The 18,445-nt window shown below is 44.7% G+C and overlaps 1 protein-coding gene across 1 annotated transcript in view; it reads left to right on the plus strand.

The window, feature by feature from the left end:
• The window catches only part of DLEC1 (DLEC1 cilia and flagella associated protein), a 363,928-nt gene that overhangs the window by 195,968 nt on the left and 149,515 nt on the right, over nucleotides 1-18,445 (plus strand). Inside the window, exon 19 of the mRNA XM_030197931.1 lies at nucleotides 11,702-11,832. Coding sequence (XP_030053791.1) covers nucleotides 11,702-11,832 — 131 coding nt within the window. The remainder of the gene's footprint in view (nucleotides 1-11,701; nucleotides 11,833-18,445) is intronic.

The following is an 18,445-nucleotide window of genomic DNA, read 5'->3' on the forward strand; positions in this document are numbered from 1 at the left end:
TTTTGTGGCACACAACCTGGAGTATATTCAGAGTGCATGATATCATCAGTAACATAGGTACTAGGGGGAGGCAGCTGGTAGGTGTTCTTTAGTGCTGTGTTTAAAAGTGCCTCTACTGTCCCTTTACTGCTGACATAGGTGCATTTTGATTTTTTTTGTGGCGCACAACCTGGTGTATATTCAGAGTGCATGATGTCATCAGTAACATAGGGGGAGGCAACTGGTAGGTGTTCTTCCATGCTGTGTTTAAAAGTGTCTCTACTGTCCCTTTACTGCTGACATAGGTGTTGCCTCCCTCCATCCTAAGGTTTATAACTTGCACAACCACACTCATCTCACCCTGCCTTAGCCCTGCCCACCTTAATCTCCCCAAACGAGTCACTGACTGTCTATGCTTCCAGTGTAGCCCTCTTGGCTTTGTTGCCCCAGCTCTATCACTTTCCCCTGCAGCACCGCCTTCACTACTTCCCAAACCATAGTTACATATGGTTTCATTCATGTAGTTAAACTTCAAGTATTCTTGGATAGCTCCTTGAATTACTTACATATTGAGTCTTCCTCCAATAATATAGGACCTCTTATAGGTCGATTGTCAGAATCTCTCTCCAAGGTTACCAGTAGCAGAAGAACATGGACAGACCAAAATATTAATTCTATTTCACAAGTGCAAATCATGGAGTATAGAATTGGTGAAACTAAGAAATAATCTGGAATTTGAGCCCATGATTATGCATATCCCATCCATACCACATTACTTTTATGAGTGAGGTTCTTCAGAAGGTCTTGAAGTTCTTCATGCTCAAGTTCTGGTCTTCTTTTATACGCAAATCTCATATATGATGATCTAAAGCTGGCCAAACAGGTAGAAATGGCAACAGTGAAAGCTAGAAGGATGCTTGGGTGCATAAGAAGAAGAATGGCCAGCAGGAAAAAGGAGGTGATAATGCCTATGTTTAAGTCACTGGTGAGATCTCATTTAGAGTACCATGTATAGTTCTGGAGACCGCACCTTCAAAAACATGTAAACAGGATGGATTTGGTCCAGAGAGCAGCTACTAAAGTGGTCAGTGGTCTTCATCATAAAGTGTATGGGGACAGACTTCAAGTTTCTCTTTATTTGCTATATCACTCAAGGGCAAACCATTCATGCAGTTTACAATATCTAATTAAACAAACAAACAAAAAAAAAGAATAACCAAGAAAGGAAATACCATTAAACAGGACAGAGAGAGAGAGAAAAAAGCCCCCCAAAAAACCCATGCTGCCGCCACAACTGCAACGCACTACACCTCTAACTCATCAGCCCTCAGGGCATCAAAAAGAAGGTGTCAGCCACCATAAGCCTCATGAAAAAAGAGAGTCTTCAAGTGCTCCGTAAATTTCTTAAAGGAAGGCTCCAAACGAAGAGCTAAAAGGAGCTTATTCCAAAGGGTGGGTCTGGCCACCGAAAACATGGAGTCTCTAAACTTATTATGAAAGATCAAACAATTAAGGACGTGAAGCAAATTCTACTGAGAAAAATGAGATCAGTAACGTACGGCATTAATAGGATAAGAAGGGTGGTATACCGGAAGATCTAATGGCTTGTATCAGAGTAAGAAGTTTATATTATATATGATACCAAATGGGCAACCAATGCTCAGTCTTCAACAGTGGAGTGACATGATCAGATTTGGTGGCATCCGAGAGAAGTTTAACTGCCACATTCTGTATAAGTCGTAAATACTTGGTTTCTTTTACCGGAAGCCCTAAAAACAGAGCATTACAGTAGTCTAATAGGCTTATTTTTGAAAGAGAAGGGCGCCTATCTTTCGACACAAATCGGGAGATGGGTGTCCTTCTCCCAGGGTCGCCCAAATCGGCATAATCGAAAGCCAAATTTGGGCGTCCTCAACTGCTTTCCATCACGAGGACGACCAAAGTTCACAGGGGCGTGTTGGAAGCGTAGCGAAGGTGGGACTGGGGCATGCCTAACACATGGGCGTCCTTGACCAATAATGGAAAAAAGAAGGGCATTCGTGACGAGCACTTGGGCGACTTTACTTGGTCCATTTTTTCTTACGACCAAGCCTCAAAAAGGTGCCTGAACTGACCAGATGACCACCCGAGGGAATCGGGGATAACCTCCCCTTACTCCCAAAGTGGTCACTAACCCCCTCCCACCCTAAAAAAAAACTTTAAAAATTTTGCGAGCCTCAAATGTCATACCCAGCTCCCTGACAGCAGTATGCAGGTCCCTGGAGCAGTTTTAGTGGGTGCAGTACACTTCAGGCAGGCGGACCCAGGCCCATCCCCCCTACCTGTTACACTTGTGGTGGTAAATGTGAGTCCTTCAAAACCCACCCGAAACCCACTGTACCTACATGTAGGTGCCCCCCTTCACCCCTTAGGGCTAAGGTAGTGGTGTACATTTGTGGGGAGTGGGTTTGAGGGGGGGGGGTGGGAGGTTCATCACCCAAGGTAAGGGAGCTATGCACCTGGGAGCAATTTGTGAAGTCCACTGCAGTGCCCCCTAGGGTACCCGGTTGGTGTCCTGGCATGTCAGGGGGACCAGTGCACTATGAATGCTGGCTCCTCCCACAACCAAATGGCTTGGATTTGGTCGTTTCTGAGATGGGTGTCCATGGTTTCCATTCTCGCCGAAAATCAGGGATGACCATCTCTAAGGACGACCATCTCTAAGGTCGACCTAAATTTTGTGATTTGGGCATCCCCGACCGTATTATCGAAACGAAAGATGGACGCCCTTCTTGTTTCAATAATACGGGTTTCCCCGCCCCTTCACCGGGACGTCCTACGAGGATATCCTCAGGAAAACTTGGGCGCCCCTTTCGATTATGCCCCTCCACGTGTGTCAAGACTAGAGAGTGAATTAGGACTCGAAGTGCTTTAGGAGTCAATACGTGACAAATAGTATCTGACATAACTTATAAAAATATTTCCCTGCTACATTTAAAATGTGAGGATGAAAAGTTAGTCCAATGTCAACTATCACCCCTAGTATTCTCATAGTATCACTCAGTGAGATAGTCCGATTGAGAAGGATAAGAGACTGTGCAATGTAATCATCTCAATATATATACTCTGGAAGAAAGGAGAGAGAAGGGGGGATATGATAGATGCACAGGAGGTGAGTCCTTTTCATTTAAAAGGAAGCCCTAGAATGAAGGGAGCATAGGGTAAAGGTGAAAGGGAATAGACTCAGAAGTAACGTGAGGAAATATTTTTTCATGAAAAGGGTAGTGAATTAATGGAATGGCCGCCAGTAATGGAGAATAAAACTGTATCTGAATTCAAGAAAGCATGGAACCAAGTACATAGAGTCTCTAAGGGAAAGGAAGGGATAGTAGATGGTATGGATAGGCAGGATAGTAGATGGTATGGATAGGCAGATTGGGTAGGCATATGGTTATTATCTTCCTTCAGTTTTCTATGTTTCTATACATCCAAATCTGAATGTGGAGAATTCCCATACTATTTTACAAGTGATTCTGTCAGATACAGTCCTGCACCTATTTTACAAGAGCTCTATAAGTCGAAGTCCTGTGTCCATAAGGAGCAGTGATTTTAGAAAGCTGCACATGGGGGGAGGCCTTGATACTAAAATCAGCAGCCCCCACCATGATGTTACCTCACCTTCTCTTTGAGCCCCCTGGGAAATCCCTCCACCAAGACAGCACCCAACTCCCCTGAGCAAACACACCCCCCATTGTGGCACAGGCCCCACCTTTAGAACCCCTCCTACCCCCTATTTGTGCAGTGGCAGCCTCCTTCCTAGTTAACACGTCCATCCTCCTGGGTCCAAGCCCCTCAAACATAATACCCCAGCAGGCCCTCCCCCCTCCCATTCCTCAGACTCAGTCTCCAGGCTTTCCAAAAGTTCCTATTATCTAATGGGGCAGAATGATGCCCATTGCTACCACCTCATGTCTCTAGCTCTTCAAAATTGTTGGAATGTATTGTATTTTTACATGCATTGCCTGTCACCTATTATTTCTCTGTGATTACTCTGTGACCTCTGATGTGAATTACTTAGAGAGGTCACACAGCTATGCAACTTCCTGTGGGGGATAGATGCAGCACATGCAGCACATGGAGCACATGGAGCTCATGATCTCTCCTAACCTGAGAGGATCTATGGTGGTGTGAGCATCCATTACCATCTAAGCACATGGAAGGAGCTGATAATACAAATGTATAGTAATATGTATATATAAGCCTGTCTGATTATAATCTAACTACAAACTGTGAGTAAACAGATGTTTTGTTACTTCAACTTTAAAGTGACTCAGCAGTGAATTATTCAGGGGTGAATGAGAGAGAGATGAAGAAAGAAATTAACATTTCTAAAGCTGAAGCTGTGTGTACTAAAATCTGCTAATTATTTACTACAAATAATCCAACAAAAGGGTTATGGGCCCAGGGCTCAGGAATTGAAAAAGAAGAGAAATATTACCAGGCAGAAAAAAAAAAGGCCACATTTTTCTCTTAAGTTTTAAAGGAAAGATTCAGTCTGTCTCTCTCTCCCCCCACACAGCAGACAGAAGGCTAAGAAAATGGCTGAGGGAAGAAATTCACCATTTTTCTATTCTCTCAAGGTGCCTAAATTAACTGAGTTTAATTATCAGCAGTGGGAACTAAGATTCATATGTCTCCTTCGAGCAAAAGGATTGAATATATGCTTAGACCAAGACAGAACAGCTGAAAATATGGCTGAATGGGACAATGCAAACTATTATGTGAAGTGCATGCTTTTGGAAGCTCTCTCAGAGAAACAAGCCATATTAGTGGAGGGAAAAGATACACCAAAGGACATTTTATATAAACTGAGAACTATGTATGCAACTACATATGCAAAGCAGCAACCAATTTGGCTGGCAGAGTTGAATGAAACCAAATTAAGGGATAAAAGTAAATGTAATGATCACATTATGCATCTTATGTCTTCATTTCAAAAGTTAGAACTTTCTGGAATTCCCATGTGTGATGCATTGAAAAGAGCATTTCTTTTTACCTCACTATCAAAGAAGTTTGATGTTTTTAGGTCTGTAAATGAGGCCATTGAAGGGCAATCTTTTGAACAGACAACATCAAAACTAAGGCAGGAATGCATAATAAATGATTCTGAGGAGATGTGTTCTCAAAGCAAGTCAGAGAGAAATGAAACAAATTTCTTGGCAAAGAACAGAGGAAGGCGGAGCTATGGGAAAACTCCACCCAAGGGCAAGCTGATTTGCTACTCATGTGGAAAGGAGGGACATGTATCTAAATGGTGTAAGGAAACACAAAACACTCCCTCTAGCTCACCTAAGCCAATGGAACTAAAGAATTTTCAAACCAGGAAATGTATGAAGGACAAAGATAAACACAAGGGCTTTCTAATGGCAGAAAAATCTTTGACTATGGTAAATAATAATTCAAATGAAAGTACTTGGATTTTGGATTCGGGGAGCACATGCCATTTAACCAATTGTAAGGATTTCTTTCAGGAAATGTGTCCAGAGGAAGGTATTCTTAAAACTGCAAACGCAGGGACTGCTAAGATCCAAGCAAAAGGTATTGGATTCTTAAAATGCAAAGTGTCTAATGAAGTTAAAGAAATTCCTGTAAGTGATGTCTTGTATATTCCCCAAGCAGTTTGCAATATGCTTAGTGTATCTACATTAGATAAGAAGGGATTTGCGATTCATTTTGAAAACAGTAAGTGCACAATCTCTAAAAATGATGAAGTGTATGCTGAAGCTTTTATGCATAATGATGTTTATAAACTGAGCATTTCAGGTGAAGCCTCACATATGGCGCAAGTAAGGAAGAATGATGGTAAATGTAGTCTGGAAATCTGGCACCGCCACCTGGGACATCGTGATTTTAAGGTGATCCAGGATCTTTACAGTAAGCAACTGGCCACCGGCATTCAGATAAGTGCAGATGCTGGTAAAATGGAGAAATGCATAGACTGTGTTACTCAAAAAGGTGTGAGACCCTCATTTCCTGCATACACAGGAAATAGGAGTAATAAAGTACTGGACTTAATACACAGTGACTTATGTGGACCGTTTAATATCCCATCATTGGGAAATAACAGATTTGTGCTAATATTCTTGGATGATTTCTCTAGATATTGTGTGGCCTATTTGCTGAAAGAAAAAAGTCAAGTCACAGACATGCTGAAGAAATACGTAGCCATGGTGAGCAATAAATTTGAAAGAAAACCAAAGGTTCTTCAGACCGACAATGGTGGTGAGTTCACTTCACAAAGCATGCACACATTTCTAGAACAAGAAGGCATTCAACATATCACAACAGTAGCTTACACACCAGAGCAAAATTCTGTTGCAGAGAGAAAATTTAGGTCACTTGTGGAAATGACCAGATGTATGCTGTCAGATAGCAATCTCCCTAAAAGACTATGGGGGGAAGCCATTCTCACAGCAGTGTACCTACAAAACAGAATGCCAACTAAAGGCGCTGAGCGCACACCACATGAGACATGGCATGGTAGGAAGCCAAACCTGTCACACATAAGAACATTTGGAAGTACAGCATATGCTCATATACCAAAGCAAAGAAGGCATAAGCTGGATTCCACAACAGAAAGGGGCATTTTAGTTGGCTATGCTCCAGGACACAAAGGATATAGAATTTTAAATCTGAAAACTGGCATTGTTGGCATAAGACATGTTACATATTTTGATGAAAACAAAAGGGTTGATAAAGGCTGGATTATCCCAGATGAGCCTTATCATCCAGAATATGAAACTAGAACCATAATAGACATGCCAGTGTATATAAATGCCATACCAAGGCAGATGTCTGAAAGCAACTCATCTGTATCTAACGAGGAACAGGCAGAGGAAACAGACACAGAAAGGATCATTGAAGAAGACAGTACAGTTGGAGAAGGGGAATCAATTGGAGAAGAACTCTCAGATTTAGAGGATGCGGAAAGGTCAGACCAACCTGTTGTCAGACGCTCATCCAGGGAAAACAAAGGTGTTCCACCCCCAAGACTGTCTTACCTAACAAAGTCAGCAGAAGCTCAAGAGCCCTTAACATGGGATGAGATTGAGAAAATGCCAGCAGAAGAAGCTGCTGAATGGCGTAAAGCTGCACAAGAAGAAATTGATGCATTGGATAAAAATAATACTTGGATTCTTACAAAATTACCTCCTGGCAAGAAAGCTATAGGATGCAAATGGGTATTCAAGTTAAAAAGGAATGCACAAGGAAAAGTGGAAAGGTATAAAGCCAGATTAGTCGCAAAGGGATATCTTCAAAAATATGGAGAAGATTTTGATGAAGTGTTTGCACCTGTAGTGAAACACACGACAATCAGAACACTTCTGAGCATTGCAGTCTCAAAAGGCATGCAAGTCAACCACATTGATGTGAAAACAGCGTTTCTTCACGGAGATATAACTGAAGACTTGTACATGGAACAGCCAACAGGTTTCATAAATACAAAACAAAGACAGCTAGTGTGTAAATTAAACAAAGGTCTTTGTGGATTAAAGCAAAGTGCAGAATGTTGGAATGAAAAATTGCATGAAATATTGACAAATTTAGAATTTAAGCAAGGTGAAGCAGATAAATGCTTGTACACTAGGTGCACAAATGGACAATATGCATACATTTTAGCTTTTGTTGATGATCTGCTCATTGCAAGCAAAAGTGAGCAAGAGTACAAGGACATTGTAAAGTGTTTAAACCTCAATGTTGAGATAAAAGAACTGGGTAATGTGTCATACTATCTTGGTATAGAAATTGAGAAACAAAATGATGGTTCTTATCTTCTAAGCCAGAAGCAGAAAATAAATGAGCTTATTGAAAGTTTAGGTATGCAAGATGCCCAAGTTGTAAGCACTCCCATGATCACTGATTTTCTGAAGGATGAAACAGTAAGAGAACCTTTACCAGATAACATCCAATATAGATCAGCCATAGGTAAGCTTTTATATCTAGCTACCACATACAGGGCTGATATAGCAAATGCAGTAGGAATTTTGAGCAGAAGGGTCAGCTCACCTACCAAATCAGATTGGACTGCAGTTAAAAGGATGGTAAGGTATTTAAAGGGTACCATTGATTGTAAATTAAAGATTTCAGCCAATAGTAATCCAAAACTAATATGTTACTGTGATTCAGATTGGGCAGGGGATCATTCTGATTATAAATCCACAAGTGGATATGTGTTTATGTATGGAAATGTACAAATTTCATGGGCCAGTCATAAACAAAGTATTGTGAGTTTGTCTTCTACAGAAGCTGAATATGTGGCTGTATCGGAAGCGTGCAGAGAACTGATGTGGATTGAAAAACTTATGCTGGATTTTGGAATAGCTGAAAAGAGACCAATCCAGATAATGGAAGATAATCAGAGCTGCATCCGACTGTCACAGAATGACAAGATTCAGTCACGCACCAAGCACATCGCAACGAAATACCACAACGTGCGAGAGTTGGCGAAAGAAGGGGTCATCAGTCTACACTATTGTCACACCAGTGAGATGACAGCTGACATCATGACCAAACCGTTACCCAGAGAACATTTTGTGAATCTGCGTATAAAGCTTGGACTTTGTATGAATAAATAATTGCATGACAGTTATGCATGAGAAGGGGTTTGTTGGAATGTATTGTATTTTTACATGCATTGCCTGTCACCTATTATTTCTCTGTGATTACTCTGTGACCTCTGATGTGAATTACTTAGAGAGGTCACACAGCTATGCAACTTCCTGTGGGGGATAGATGCAGCACATGCAGCACATGGAGCACATGGAGCTCATGATCTCTCCTAACCTGAGAGGATCTATGGTGGTGTGAGCATCCATTACCATCTAAGCACATGGAAGGAGCTGATAATACAAATGTATAGTAATATGTATATATAAGCCTGTCTGATTATAATCTAACTACAAACTGTGAGTAAACAGATGTTTTGTTACTTCAACTTTAAAGTGACTCAGCAGTGAATTATTCAGGGGTGAATGAGAGAGAGATGAAGAAAGAAATTAACATTTCTAAAGCTGAAGCTGTGTGTACTAAAATCTGCTAATTATTTACTACAAATAATCCAACAAAAATGACCATCAAAACCTCTAGCAGTAATATCACAGTATTACTGCTAGGAGTCAGGTTTCCATATATGAGCATAAAGCCAGGCCCCTAACGGTAGTACAGTGATATTATCACTAGAGGTCTCAAGGCCATTTTGAAGAGCCAGAGACATTAGGTGGAAGCACGTGGGTACTGAAGCACGTGGGTGGAGGCTGCCATGTGTTGGGTTCTTGCTCACATGTGGAAGTCTCCCTCACGGGGGGGGGGGGGGGGGGCTCTTGGAAGGGGGTCTGTGTCATAATGGGGGGTTGCTGGGGATGGTCAGGTGCTGCTAATTGCTCAGGAAAGTCATGTGCTGTGATGGAGGGGGCCAGATGCCGCAGTGGGGGGAGGTCACTTGGGGGGCTGTAAGGGGGGGTGAGGTGACATCAGGGTGGAAGCTTCATTGGGAAGGTGGGAGAGAACTGGCAATATTGTATTTACAGCTGCCCTTACAGCAGGCACTTAAACATGTCTCAAGGCTGGTGTCAATTCTGACATGTTGTATTGTGGGCCTGCCCTACCCTACCCATATCCTCTTGCCATCTACATAAACTCAGCTTCCCATTGTGTGAATGGCTCCTATTTTGAAATGGCATTGAAACATCTGGGTCTCTCCAGATGTTTATATGGTGCCATTCAAATATGGGGATACTTATAAAATAAGGGCCTTAATATAACTTTCAGGTAAGGCAGCTTGGCTTGGAGGGATAGAGTAAGTCCACACGTTAAGCACTGGGACCACATCACCACCTCCTGTAAACAAATGTGCTCCAGTACTGGGTTCAAAGCTAAACAGCACTTAGGATGACTCATTTTTTCACTTCTCTGTATTGAAAGCACTGTTTGTCAAAGTTGCCACTGAAATCCTGGAAAATCATGACTTTTTTGTTTTTAAAGGAGACACCCCCTCCCCCCCAAAAAAAAAAACTTCTAAGCCCTCTGCAATATTAGCTTTTTATGTTTATAATTTAGGGTCTTGATTAGAATTGCCTGCGGGCAGCTACTTTATCTCATTCTGCATAGAAGGACCCTATCACCGTTTTAACTAACAAGGGTGGGTTTGAGAATTTGAGCAATTTGTCCATATGTCCATATATAGAAGATTTACTCAACATTTTTCCTTTATCAGAAGATTTGTAACTATAATATGTATGCACTAAATTGTCTGGATTATAAGCACATTGAATCTGAACTCTGTGTGGGATAATGCAGGATACAAATGTCATTATGAATTAATAAATAGTCCTCCATTTCTCCTGTTTCTGCCCTTCCAGGATCCCCACAATCTGGAGAATTTTCTTCATGCACAATTTTCTAAATCACTTTAGTATAAGCTGCTATATGTGTGATCTGCTGGCACCTGATTCTTTTTTTAGTATGTGCAACTCATCCTTCCTTCCAACTCCATGTAGCCTACCACATCCAGCCCCCAGAACACATTGAACTATTCAGCTTTTTATTAATAAGCACATGTATTTTGCATATCTGTAGCAGTAACATTTCCATTCTTACACAAGCCATGTCTCCTGCCTGAGGAGATTTTTTTTTTGGGGGGGGGCATTCAGTCCTTGCCAAAGTACTGGCGCCATGTTGAAAATAATGTACTGCTTCAATATTTGTTGACTACAGGCTTTAGCATTTTATCTGGGTCCTTTAGCAGTCCAGGAGGATTTTATCCCTTTGGTTTTGGTTGACATCCATTCAGAACGCTACTGCTTGAGTAGATAAACACTCTCGAAGATATATTTTAAGAATTGAGAGATTGGGAGTAGAACAGGCAGCCATTACGTGACCCGTCCTTTCCCCCCCCCCCCCCCCAAAAAAAAAAAAGAAGAAGTATATTTTTTGTATTTTGGTAAGGAAAAACAAATTGTTTCTTTGATATAGAGGAAAAATCTAGTGGTTGGAGAAGCAGCCTGAGAACCAGGGAAACAGAATTCAGATTCTGCTTCTTCTACTGAACCTCCTTGAACTAGTCACATTACCCTTTGTTGACTCAGATAAAAAGGGGCCCTTTCACTAAAGTACAGTGAAATTTGGGCTTAGCATGTTCTAATGCGAGACTTTTCTACGCGCTAAATCCAGATGTAACATGACACTTTTTAGGGCTTTTTATGTTGTCATTAACACACAAGACCTGCAAAAAAATAACATAGGAGTCTTACTGCCTCCTATTTCAGAGGTGCTAAGTGTTTCTGTGTTAACTCTGCATTATCTAGTTAGCATGCACTAATCATGACACACTAGCCAGACAACACAGGAATGCCCACTGTCAGTCCATGACACATTCCTTCTAAAAAAAAGTGTTTAAAAATAGTTAATGTGCACTTGGTGTGCGAAAACAGGCAAAATACTGCAAAACGCTTTAATGCATTTTGTGGTAGCTTGTTTTTCCACGCTAAAGCTGCAATAAGGGCTTAGCACATTTTAGTAAAAAGGCTCCTTAAATTGTAAATGCCCTTGGGCAGGAAGTTAATTTGTGTACCTGATTGTAACTTGCCTTGATAGCAGATTTGATATAGGCAAATAATTACATTTTAAAAATCCACAGATACTATGCACTATCCAAAATTAAAGGAAAGTTTTATCTTTTCACCAGAGCCAAATGAGTGTTGTGAATTGGAACTGAGTTTTACTGGAGGAAGGAATAGATTTGTTATCCATAAGCTCAACTGTAACATCCAACACTCTACTGAACCTGTTGTGCTGCATGTTGAAGCTACATTCAAGGTAAGTAAAATAATAGGTTTCATTTCAGAAAATAATCTTAATTCTGAGGAAAATATTTTTCTGGTGGCAAACAGTTGTAATGAGTCGTATAAATAAGTCATATGACTCCATTTCATGCAACTTCAAGGGATTTTTCCAAGAGGTCTTATTAGGGGGAAAAGACAAGAACATGGTTATTGTTACCCACTTTGCAGTTTCATGTTTGTCTTTTTTTCCTTTCCATTTGAAGACAATTTTAAGCTATATAGTCCCATCCATTGGCTCATTTGAGCTACTGTTATCAGAAAAGGCGTAATTATCTACCTATAACCACTTCACTCCTCACCAGGGTCTCCAAGAGACTGCGCCGGGCCCGAGTCAAGGACACCCCCAGCCCCCCACCCTGCCTCCCCCCAATCACTACTGCTGTCGCCTTCTCTCCTGCTCCCAGGCTGCCCGCACCGCAGTCCCTAGTCTCCACCTACCTATCCTCATCTCCCTTCTGTCTGCCATCCAACCACCTTCATTTAAAAAAAAATCTCGTAATCGACAGCCCAGCGCCTTCTGTGTGAAAGCGGCAGATTGCCTCGGGTGGGCCTTCCTTCACTGTGTCCCACCCTCCTCTGATGTAACTTCCTATTTCCGCAAGGGTGGGACACAGTGAGGGAAGGCCCGCCCGAGGCGATCTGCCACTTTCACACAGAAGGCGCTGTGCTGCCGATTTCGAGATTTTTTTTTAATGAAGGTGGTCGGATGGCAGACAGAAGGAAGCTGAGGGTAGGTAGGTGGAGTCTGGAGACTGCGGCGCTGGTGGCCTGGGAGCAGGAGAGGGCAAGAGACCCTGGTGCCGGGCCCTCCTTGGAGTCCCAGGCCCGGGGAATTTTGCCCCCCCCCTGCTCCCCCCTCTCGGTGGCCCTGCTCCTCACTGAGAGTTGTTGCTTTTTCCAGTAAAACCTTTAGGTTGGTTAGTAAATGTGGAGGTGTAAGAACATAAATTGTAAGAACATAATAGCCATAATGGATCAGACCAATGGTCCATGTAACCCAGTATTCTGCTTCCAACAGTGGCTAATCCAGGTCACAAGTACCTGGCAGAAACCCAAATAGTGGCAACATTCCAGAATCCCAAAGAGTAGCAAGATTCCATACCACCAATCCCAGGGCAAGCAGTACCTTCCCCATGTCTGTCTAAGCCTTTTTTAAACCCAGGTACGATAACTGCTGTTACTACATCCTCCGGCAAAGAGTTTCAGAGCTTAACTATTCGTTGAGTGAAAATTATTTCCTCCTATTTGTTTTAAAATATGAAAAAGGAAAACTCACTCAAAAAATGCCCAATTCAGTCGAGAATGTAGAGTGAGAAGCCAACTCACTACAATTTAACACCACAACAGAATGGTGGGGGAAAAGACCTCAGGTGACTGTGATATCAATAGAATGTCTCTAAAATAAAATATCACAGCATTCAAACCACAGTTCACAGTTTCTATCGGTCAGAAAATCCCCCCAAACAAAACCATTGATAAATTTTATGAAAAAAATATTTTTGTGAATGATAATTCTTATTAAATAATAAGACATTCAATTTACTGCTTTCTGCTTTTGTGTAAACATATTCAATGTAATGCTTCCATGTAAAGCATAAAAATATAGCTGAAAGGCTGAACTTAGCTTTAAGGCGATCTGAGGCAATCAAATGGTCCCGAGTAATCCCAACGGGGACCCGTTTCACTGCTCGGCTTCTTCAGGGGATTTTAATTCTACCACAGCTTCAGATGTACTGCCCATGTAACAACTCAATACTGTCAATGTCCCGTCTGTGGCCGTGCCACCCTTCAGACTTACCCTGTTTCTGGGAGTCAGTGTCTGTGCTGGCTTCTGCTTGTCTCTGTGTCTGTGTCTGTCTTAGGTTCTCTCTGGCTCTGTGTGCTGATTGCCCTACTGAACCTCACCTGTGTGGGCTATGCCTCTTCCAAGATGGCTGCCGCCTCTTCGTCTCTGCCAGTATCCAAGATGGCTCCCACTGTTACTTTCTATGGGATGCCTGCTCTGAGTGTCAAGCCTCTGTTTGGTTGCAAGGTGATTGCTGCACCTGTGGCTCTGGTGTTGAGGGGCTTTATTAGTCACCTGAAGACTACAGTCCTGGCCTTTGTATCTCATCTCATCTAATGACATCTCATCTAAAGGTCCTGGTGTATAGAGTGCTCTGTACCCGGTGTCAGTGTTTGCTCTGTGTGAGTTTCTATGTTTGTTTGACTAGCTAGCTTAGGCACCGTGTAGCTTATAGCCTGTGTATAGCTTTGCTAGTGTTTTATGTTTGTTCAGACTAGTTAGCTTAGGCACCGTCTGGCTTGTTGCCTGTGCATAGCTTTACTAGTTCTATGTGTTTGTTTCCAAGGTATGACTAGTTAGCTTAGGCACCTGTTGGCTTGTTGCCTGTGCCTAGCTCTTCTAGTTCTCTGTGTTTGTTTCCAAGGTGTGACTAGTTAGCTAAGGCACCGTCTGGCTTGTTGCCTGTGCCTAGCTCTTCTAGTTCTCTGTGTTTGTTTCCAAGGTATGACTAGTTAGCTAAGGCACCGTCTGGCTTGTTGCCTGTGCCTAGCTCTTCTAGTTCTCTGTGTTTGTTTCCAAGGTATGACTAGTTAGCTAAGGCACCGTCTGGCTTGTTGCCTGTGCCTAGCTCTTCTAGTTCTCTGTGTTTGTTTCCAAGGTATGACTAGTTAGCTAAGGCACCGTCTGGCTTGTTGCCTGTGCATAGCTCTACTAGTTCTCTATGTTTGTTTCCAAGGTAGGACTAGTTAGCTTAGGCACCGTCTGGCTGGTTGCCTGTGCCTAGCTCCACTAGTTCTCTATGTTTGTTTCCAAGGTATGACTAGTTAGCTTAGGCACCGTCTGGCTTGTTGCCTGTGCATAGCTCTGCTAGTTCACTATGTTTGTTCCTCGTGTCAGCTAGCCGTCCTGCTAAGCTATTTCCAAGACTATGTTTGTTCCTCGTGTCAGCTAGCCGTCCTGCTAAGCTATTTCCAAGACTATGTTTGTTCCTCGTGTCAGCTAGCCGTCCTGCTAGCTATTTCCTAGTCTGTGTTTGTTCCTAGTGTTAGACTAGCCGCCCTTGCTAGTCGCTATCCCAAGACTGTGTTTGTTCTTAGTGTAGACTAGCCAGCTTAGGCCCCTCTGGCTTGTAGCCTGTGTTAAGCCTTGCTAGTCTCCTGTGTTTGGGTCCAGGGCATGACTTGTTAGCTTGGGCACAGCTTACTTGTTAGCTGGTGTATAGCCTTCCAAGTCTCTTGAGTTTGCTCTGTGTATGTTCCTGTGTATGACTGGGTTGCCCGGGTACAGCGTCTCTATGAGCCTGGGTCCAGCTTACTTGTCATTGTGTTGATTCCTGCTGACTGCCAGAACCCGGATAGTTCCTGATTGTCTGCCTTGCCTTCGCCTAGGTGCCAGGGGGCACTCCTGGATCTTCATTCCTGCTGTTCCTATAAGTCCTACCGGCTGCAAGAACCTGAGGGCTCAACCCGAGGGGGAAGGCAGTCAAGTGTAGGTGAAGCCTAGGTCCAGGGTGTTCCAGTTCCGTGGGTTCCGCTCCAGTGTGTTCCAGTCCAGCGGGTTTCACTCCTGTATGTTCCAGTCCAGTGGGGCCACTCCAGTGTGTCCAGTCCAGCAGGCCCCACTCCAGTGCGCACCCGTCCGGTGCGTTCCAGTTCCGAGTGTTCCGGTGTGGTACTCCAGTCCGGAGTTCCGGTCCAGTCTTATCTCCTCTCTACCTGGAAGGTGATTTTGCCTAAAGGACTCACAAACCCCGCGCTCCCGGGGAAGAAGCCTGAAGGTATGCAAAGGACCTCGAGAGCGCGTCCCGCGTGGGCGGCGCGACAGAATACAAAGGCCATGAGTTCGGCGAGATCATCAGTCCAGGTGGGCTTCATGCCCATAAGTCCGTGCCCTATGGACAAACCGAAGAGAAATCCTAAGTACTTTTTTTTTGATTCCAGGGACAGCTTAGTTTCTCTTTTTGATCCCTATATAAAGCTGTGGGAATACCGAGAGGAACTTTTGTTGAATCCAGCATTTAAGGCTACTCCTGAAGCAGCAGTGGAAAGAAAGCGTGTCTACCGGAGTCCGGTCCGCTATAACCCAGTTTCGGACATGGATTCGGCTATCACGCTCCGTGAGTACCGCCTCAGACTTCGGGAAGACCCTGCCCTGTGGGATACTCCAGAGTCTGAGATCGAAAGAAGACGCCGGAGACGTTCTCCGCCCGGGTCTTTTCGCCCACCTCAGCCGAGTAGCCGGCCGTACCATGGTGGGGTAGCTCTTCGTCGGGATCCTAGTCCACCGATGCTGAGTCCAGTTCAAGGAGGGGTTCCGGTGGAGCCTTGGAAACCTTTCCGAGTGAAGCCTCTAGCCAAGCCGCTGAGGTCGGGCCGAGGGAAGCGTCAGACCAAGCCCCGGACCCCAGTTCAAGTAGCGCGGCCTCCTAAGCGCTTGAGTCCAGTCCAGGGAATGCTTCATACTGAACCTCCTATTCCAGTCCAAGTAACGAGGAGGCTTAAGTCTCCGAGACCAGTCCGAGGAAGGCCTTCAATGGAGCCCCAGATTCTTATGCAAGTGGCCCTTCGGGTCGAGCCTCCAGTCCTCCTTCAAGTGGCACGCCCTTTGAAGTTTCCGAGTCCCGTCCGAGGGAAGCTGTCGATGGAGCCTCAGATTCCTGTGCAAGTGGCCCTTCGGGTCGAGCCTCCAGTCCTCCTTCAAATGGCACGCCCTTTGAAGTGTCCGAGTCCCGTCCGAGGGAAGCTGTCGATGGAGCCTCAGATTCCTGTGCAAGTGGCGCTTCGGGTCGAGCCTCCAGTCCTCCTTCAAATGGCACGCCCTTTGAAGTCTCCGAGTCCAGTCCGAGGGAAGCCTTCGATGGAGCCTCAGATTCCTGTGCAAGTGGCGCTTCGGGTCAAGTCTCCGGTTCTTGTTCAAGTGACCCGTCCAGTCAAGCCACTGAGTCCAGTTCGAGGGGGGCTTCTAACCAAGCCTCCGGTGCCAGTCCACAGAGTGGTTCAGGTGGCACCACCGCTTCCAGTCTTGAGGGCACCTCCAAGCAAGCTCCGAAGCCCAGTTCGAGGGGTGCTTCGGATCGAGCGACCGATCCCTGTCCTAAGGGTGTGTTCGGCCAAGCCGCAGTTAAAGTTTCGTCCCTGCCCGGAGGCAGAGGGCGCCTCGAGTTGCAAGTCCAGTCAAGATGCTGAGTCTGGACCAAGTTGCAAGTCCAGTCAAGATGCTGAGTCTGGATCGAGTTGCAAGTCCAGTCAAGATGCTGAATCTGCACCGAGTGCAGAGGTCAGCCAGGATATTGTCTGCTCTTGCGGACGAGATGACGTTCCAAGAGAACTATGAGAGACCTTGTTTTGATTCAGCCGGGGAGAAGACCTCCGAAGCAATAGCTGAGAGAAGGTGTGTTCAACGGCTTGGGGCCCGGGGAACCCCATTTTCTGCATTTCAGCCTGCTAGCATGCTCTGGGGATACCAGGGCCGTCTCCTCTTGAACCCTGCTCGGCAGACGCCGCCTGAAGCTAAGGTTAGAGAGACGTCCCAGTCCGGCCAGAGGGGTGCGTCCAGCCCTGCAGCTGAATCTCTTCCAAGTTCCAGTTCTAACCAAGATGCTAAGCCTGTTCCGAGTTCTAGTTCCAGCCAGGAGGCTGAGTCCGTGTCTAGTTCCAGGTCCGACCAAGATGTTGAGGTCGTCCCAAGTTCCAGTGTCTGTCAGGAAGCTGACTTTCTGTTGAGTTCCCGTTCCAGTCAGGCTCCTGAATCCAGTTCCAGTCAAGGGGTTGAGGCCAACCCAGGTGCTAGGTCCAGATCCATTTCTGTTCAGACTTCTAGCTCCTGTCAAGATGGGAATGCCACCTTGAGCTTAAGCCCAGCTTCTGATGTCAGCTGGGGTAGTGACTCCAGCCCTGTTCCTGTCATTTCATGGACTTGCCAGGAGGTTCAGAACATTGGGGGTTCCCTCAGGGGAGGGTTACTTTTGAATTGTGTTCCTCTTGATGTATCCATGTTCCTGAGGTTGCCCTATGGTGACTCGAGGGAGTTTCCTGGTCACAAGTTCTACTTCTGTCTGCCAGTTTTGATCTTCCTTGTGGCTTCCAGCCCAGTGACCTATGTCTGGCTTTTGAGACCTATCAGGAAGTTTCATCATAGTTACCCCTGGATACCCGACCGTCTCCGGGAGACCGAGAAGGGGGTCTTGAGGAGGGGATACTGTCCCGTCTGTGGCCGTGCCACCCTTCAGACTTACCCTGTTTCTGGGAGTCAGTGTCTGTGCTGGCTTCTGCTTGTCTCTGTGTCTGTCTTAGGTTCTCTCTGGCTCTGTGTGCTGATTGCCCTACTGAACCTCACCTGTGTGGGCTATGCCTCTTCCAAGATGGCTGCCGCCTCTTCGTCTCTGCCAGTATCCAAGATGGCTCCCGCTGTTACTTTCTATGGGATGCCTGCTCTGAGTGTCAAGCCTCTGTTTGGTTGCAAGGTGATTGCTGCACCTGTGGCTCTGGTGTTGAGGGGCTTTATTAGTCACCTGAAGACTACAGTCCTGGCCTTTGTATCTCATCTCATCTAATGACATCTCATCTAAAGGTCCTGGTGTATA

This window comes from Microcaecilia unicolor, chromosome 1 (assembly GCF_901765095.1).
Source record: "Microcaecilia unicolor chromosome 1, aMicUni1.1, whole genome shotgun sequence".
In the NCBI taxonomy this organism is placed as follows: Eukaryota; Metazoa; Chordata; class Amphibia; order Gymnophiona; family Siphonopidae; genus Microcaecilia; species Microcaecilia unicolor.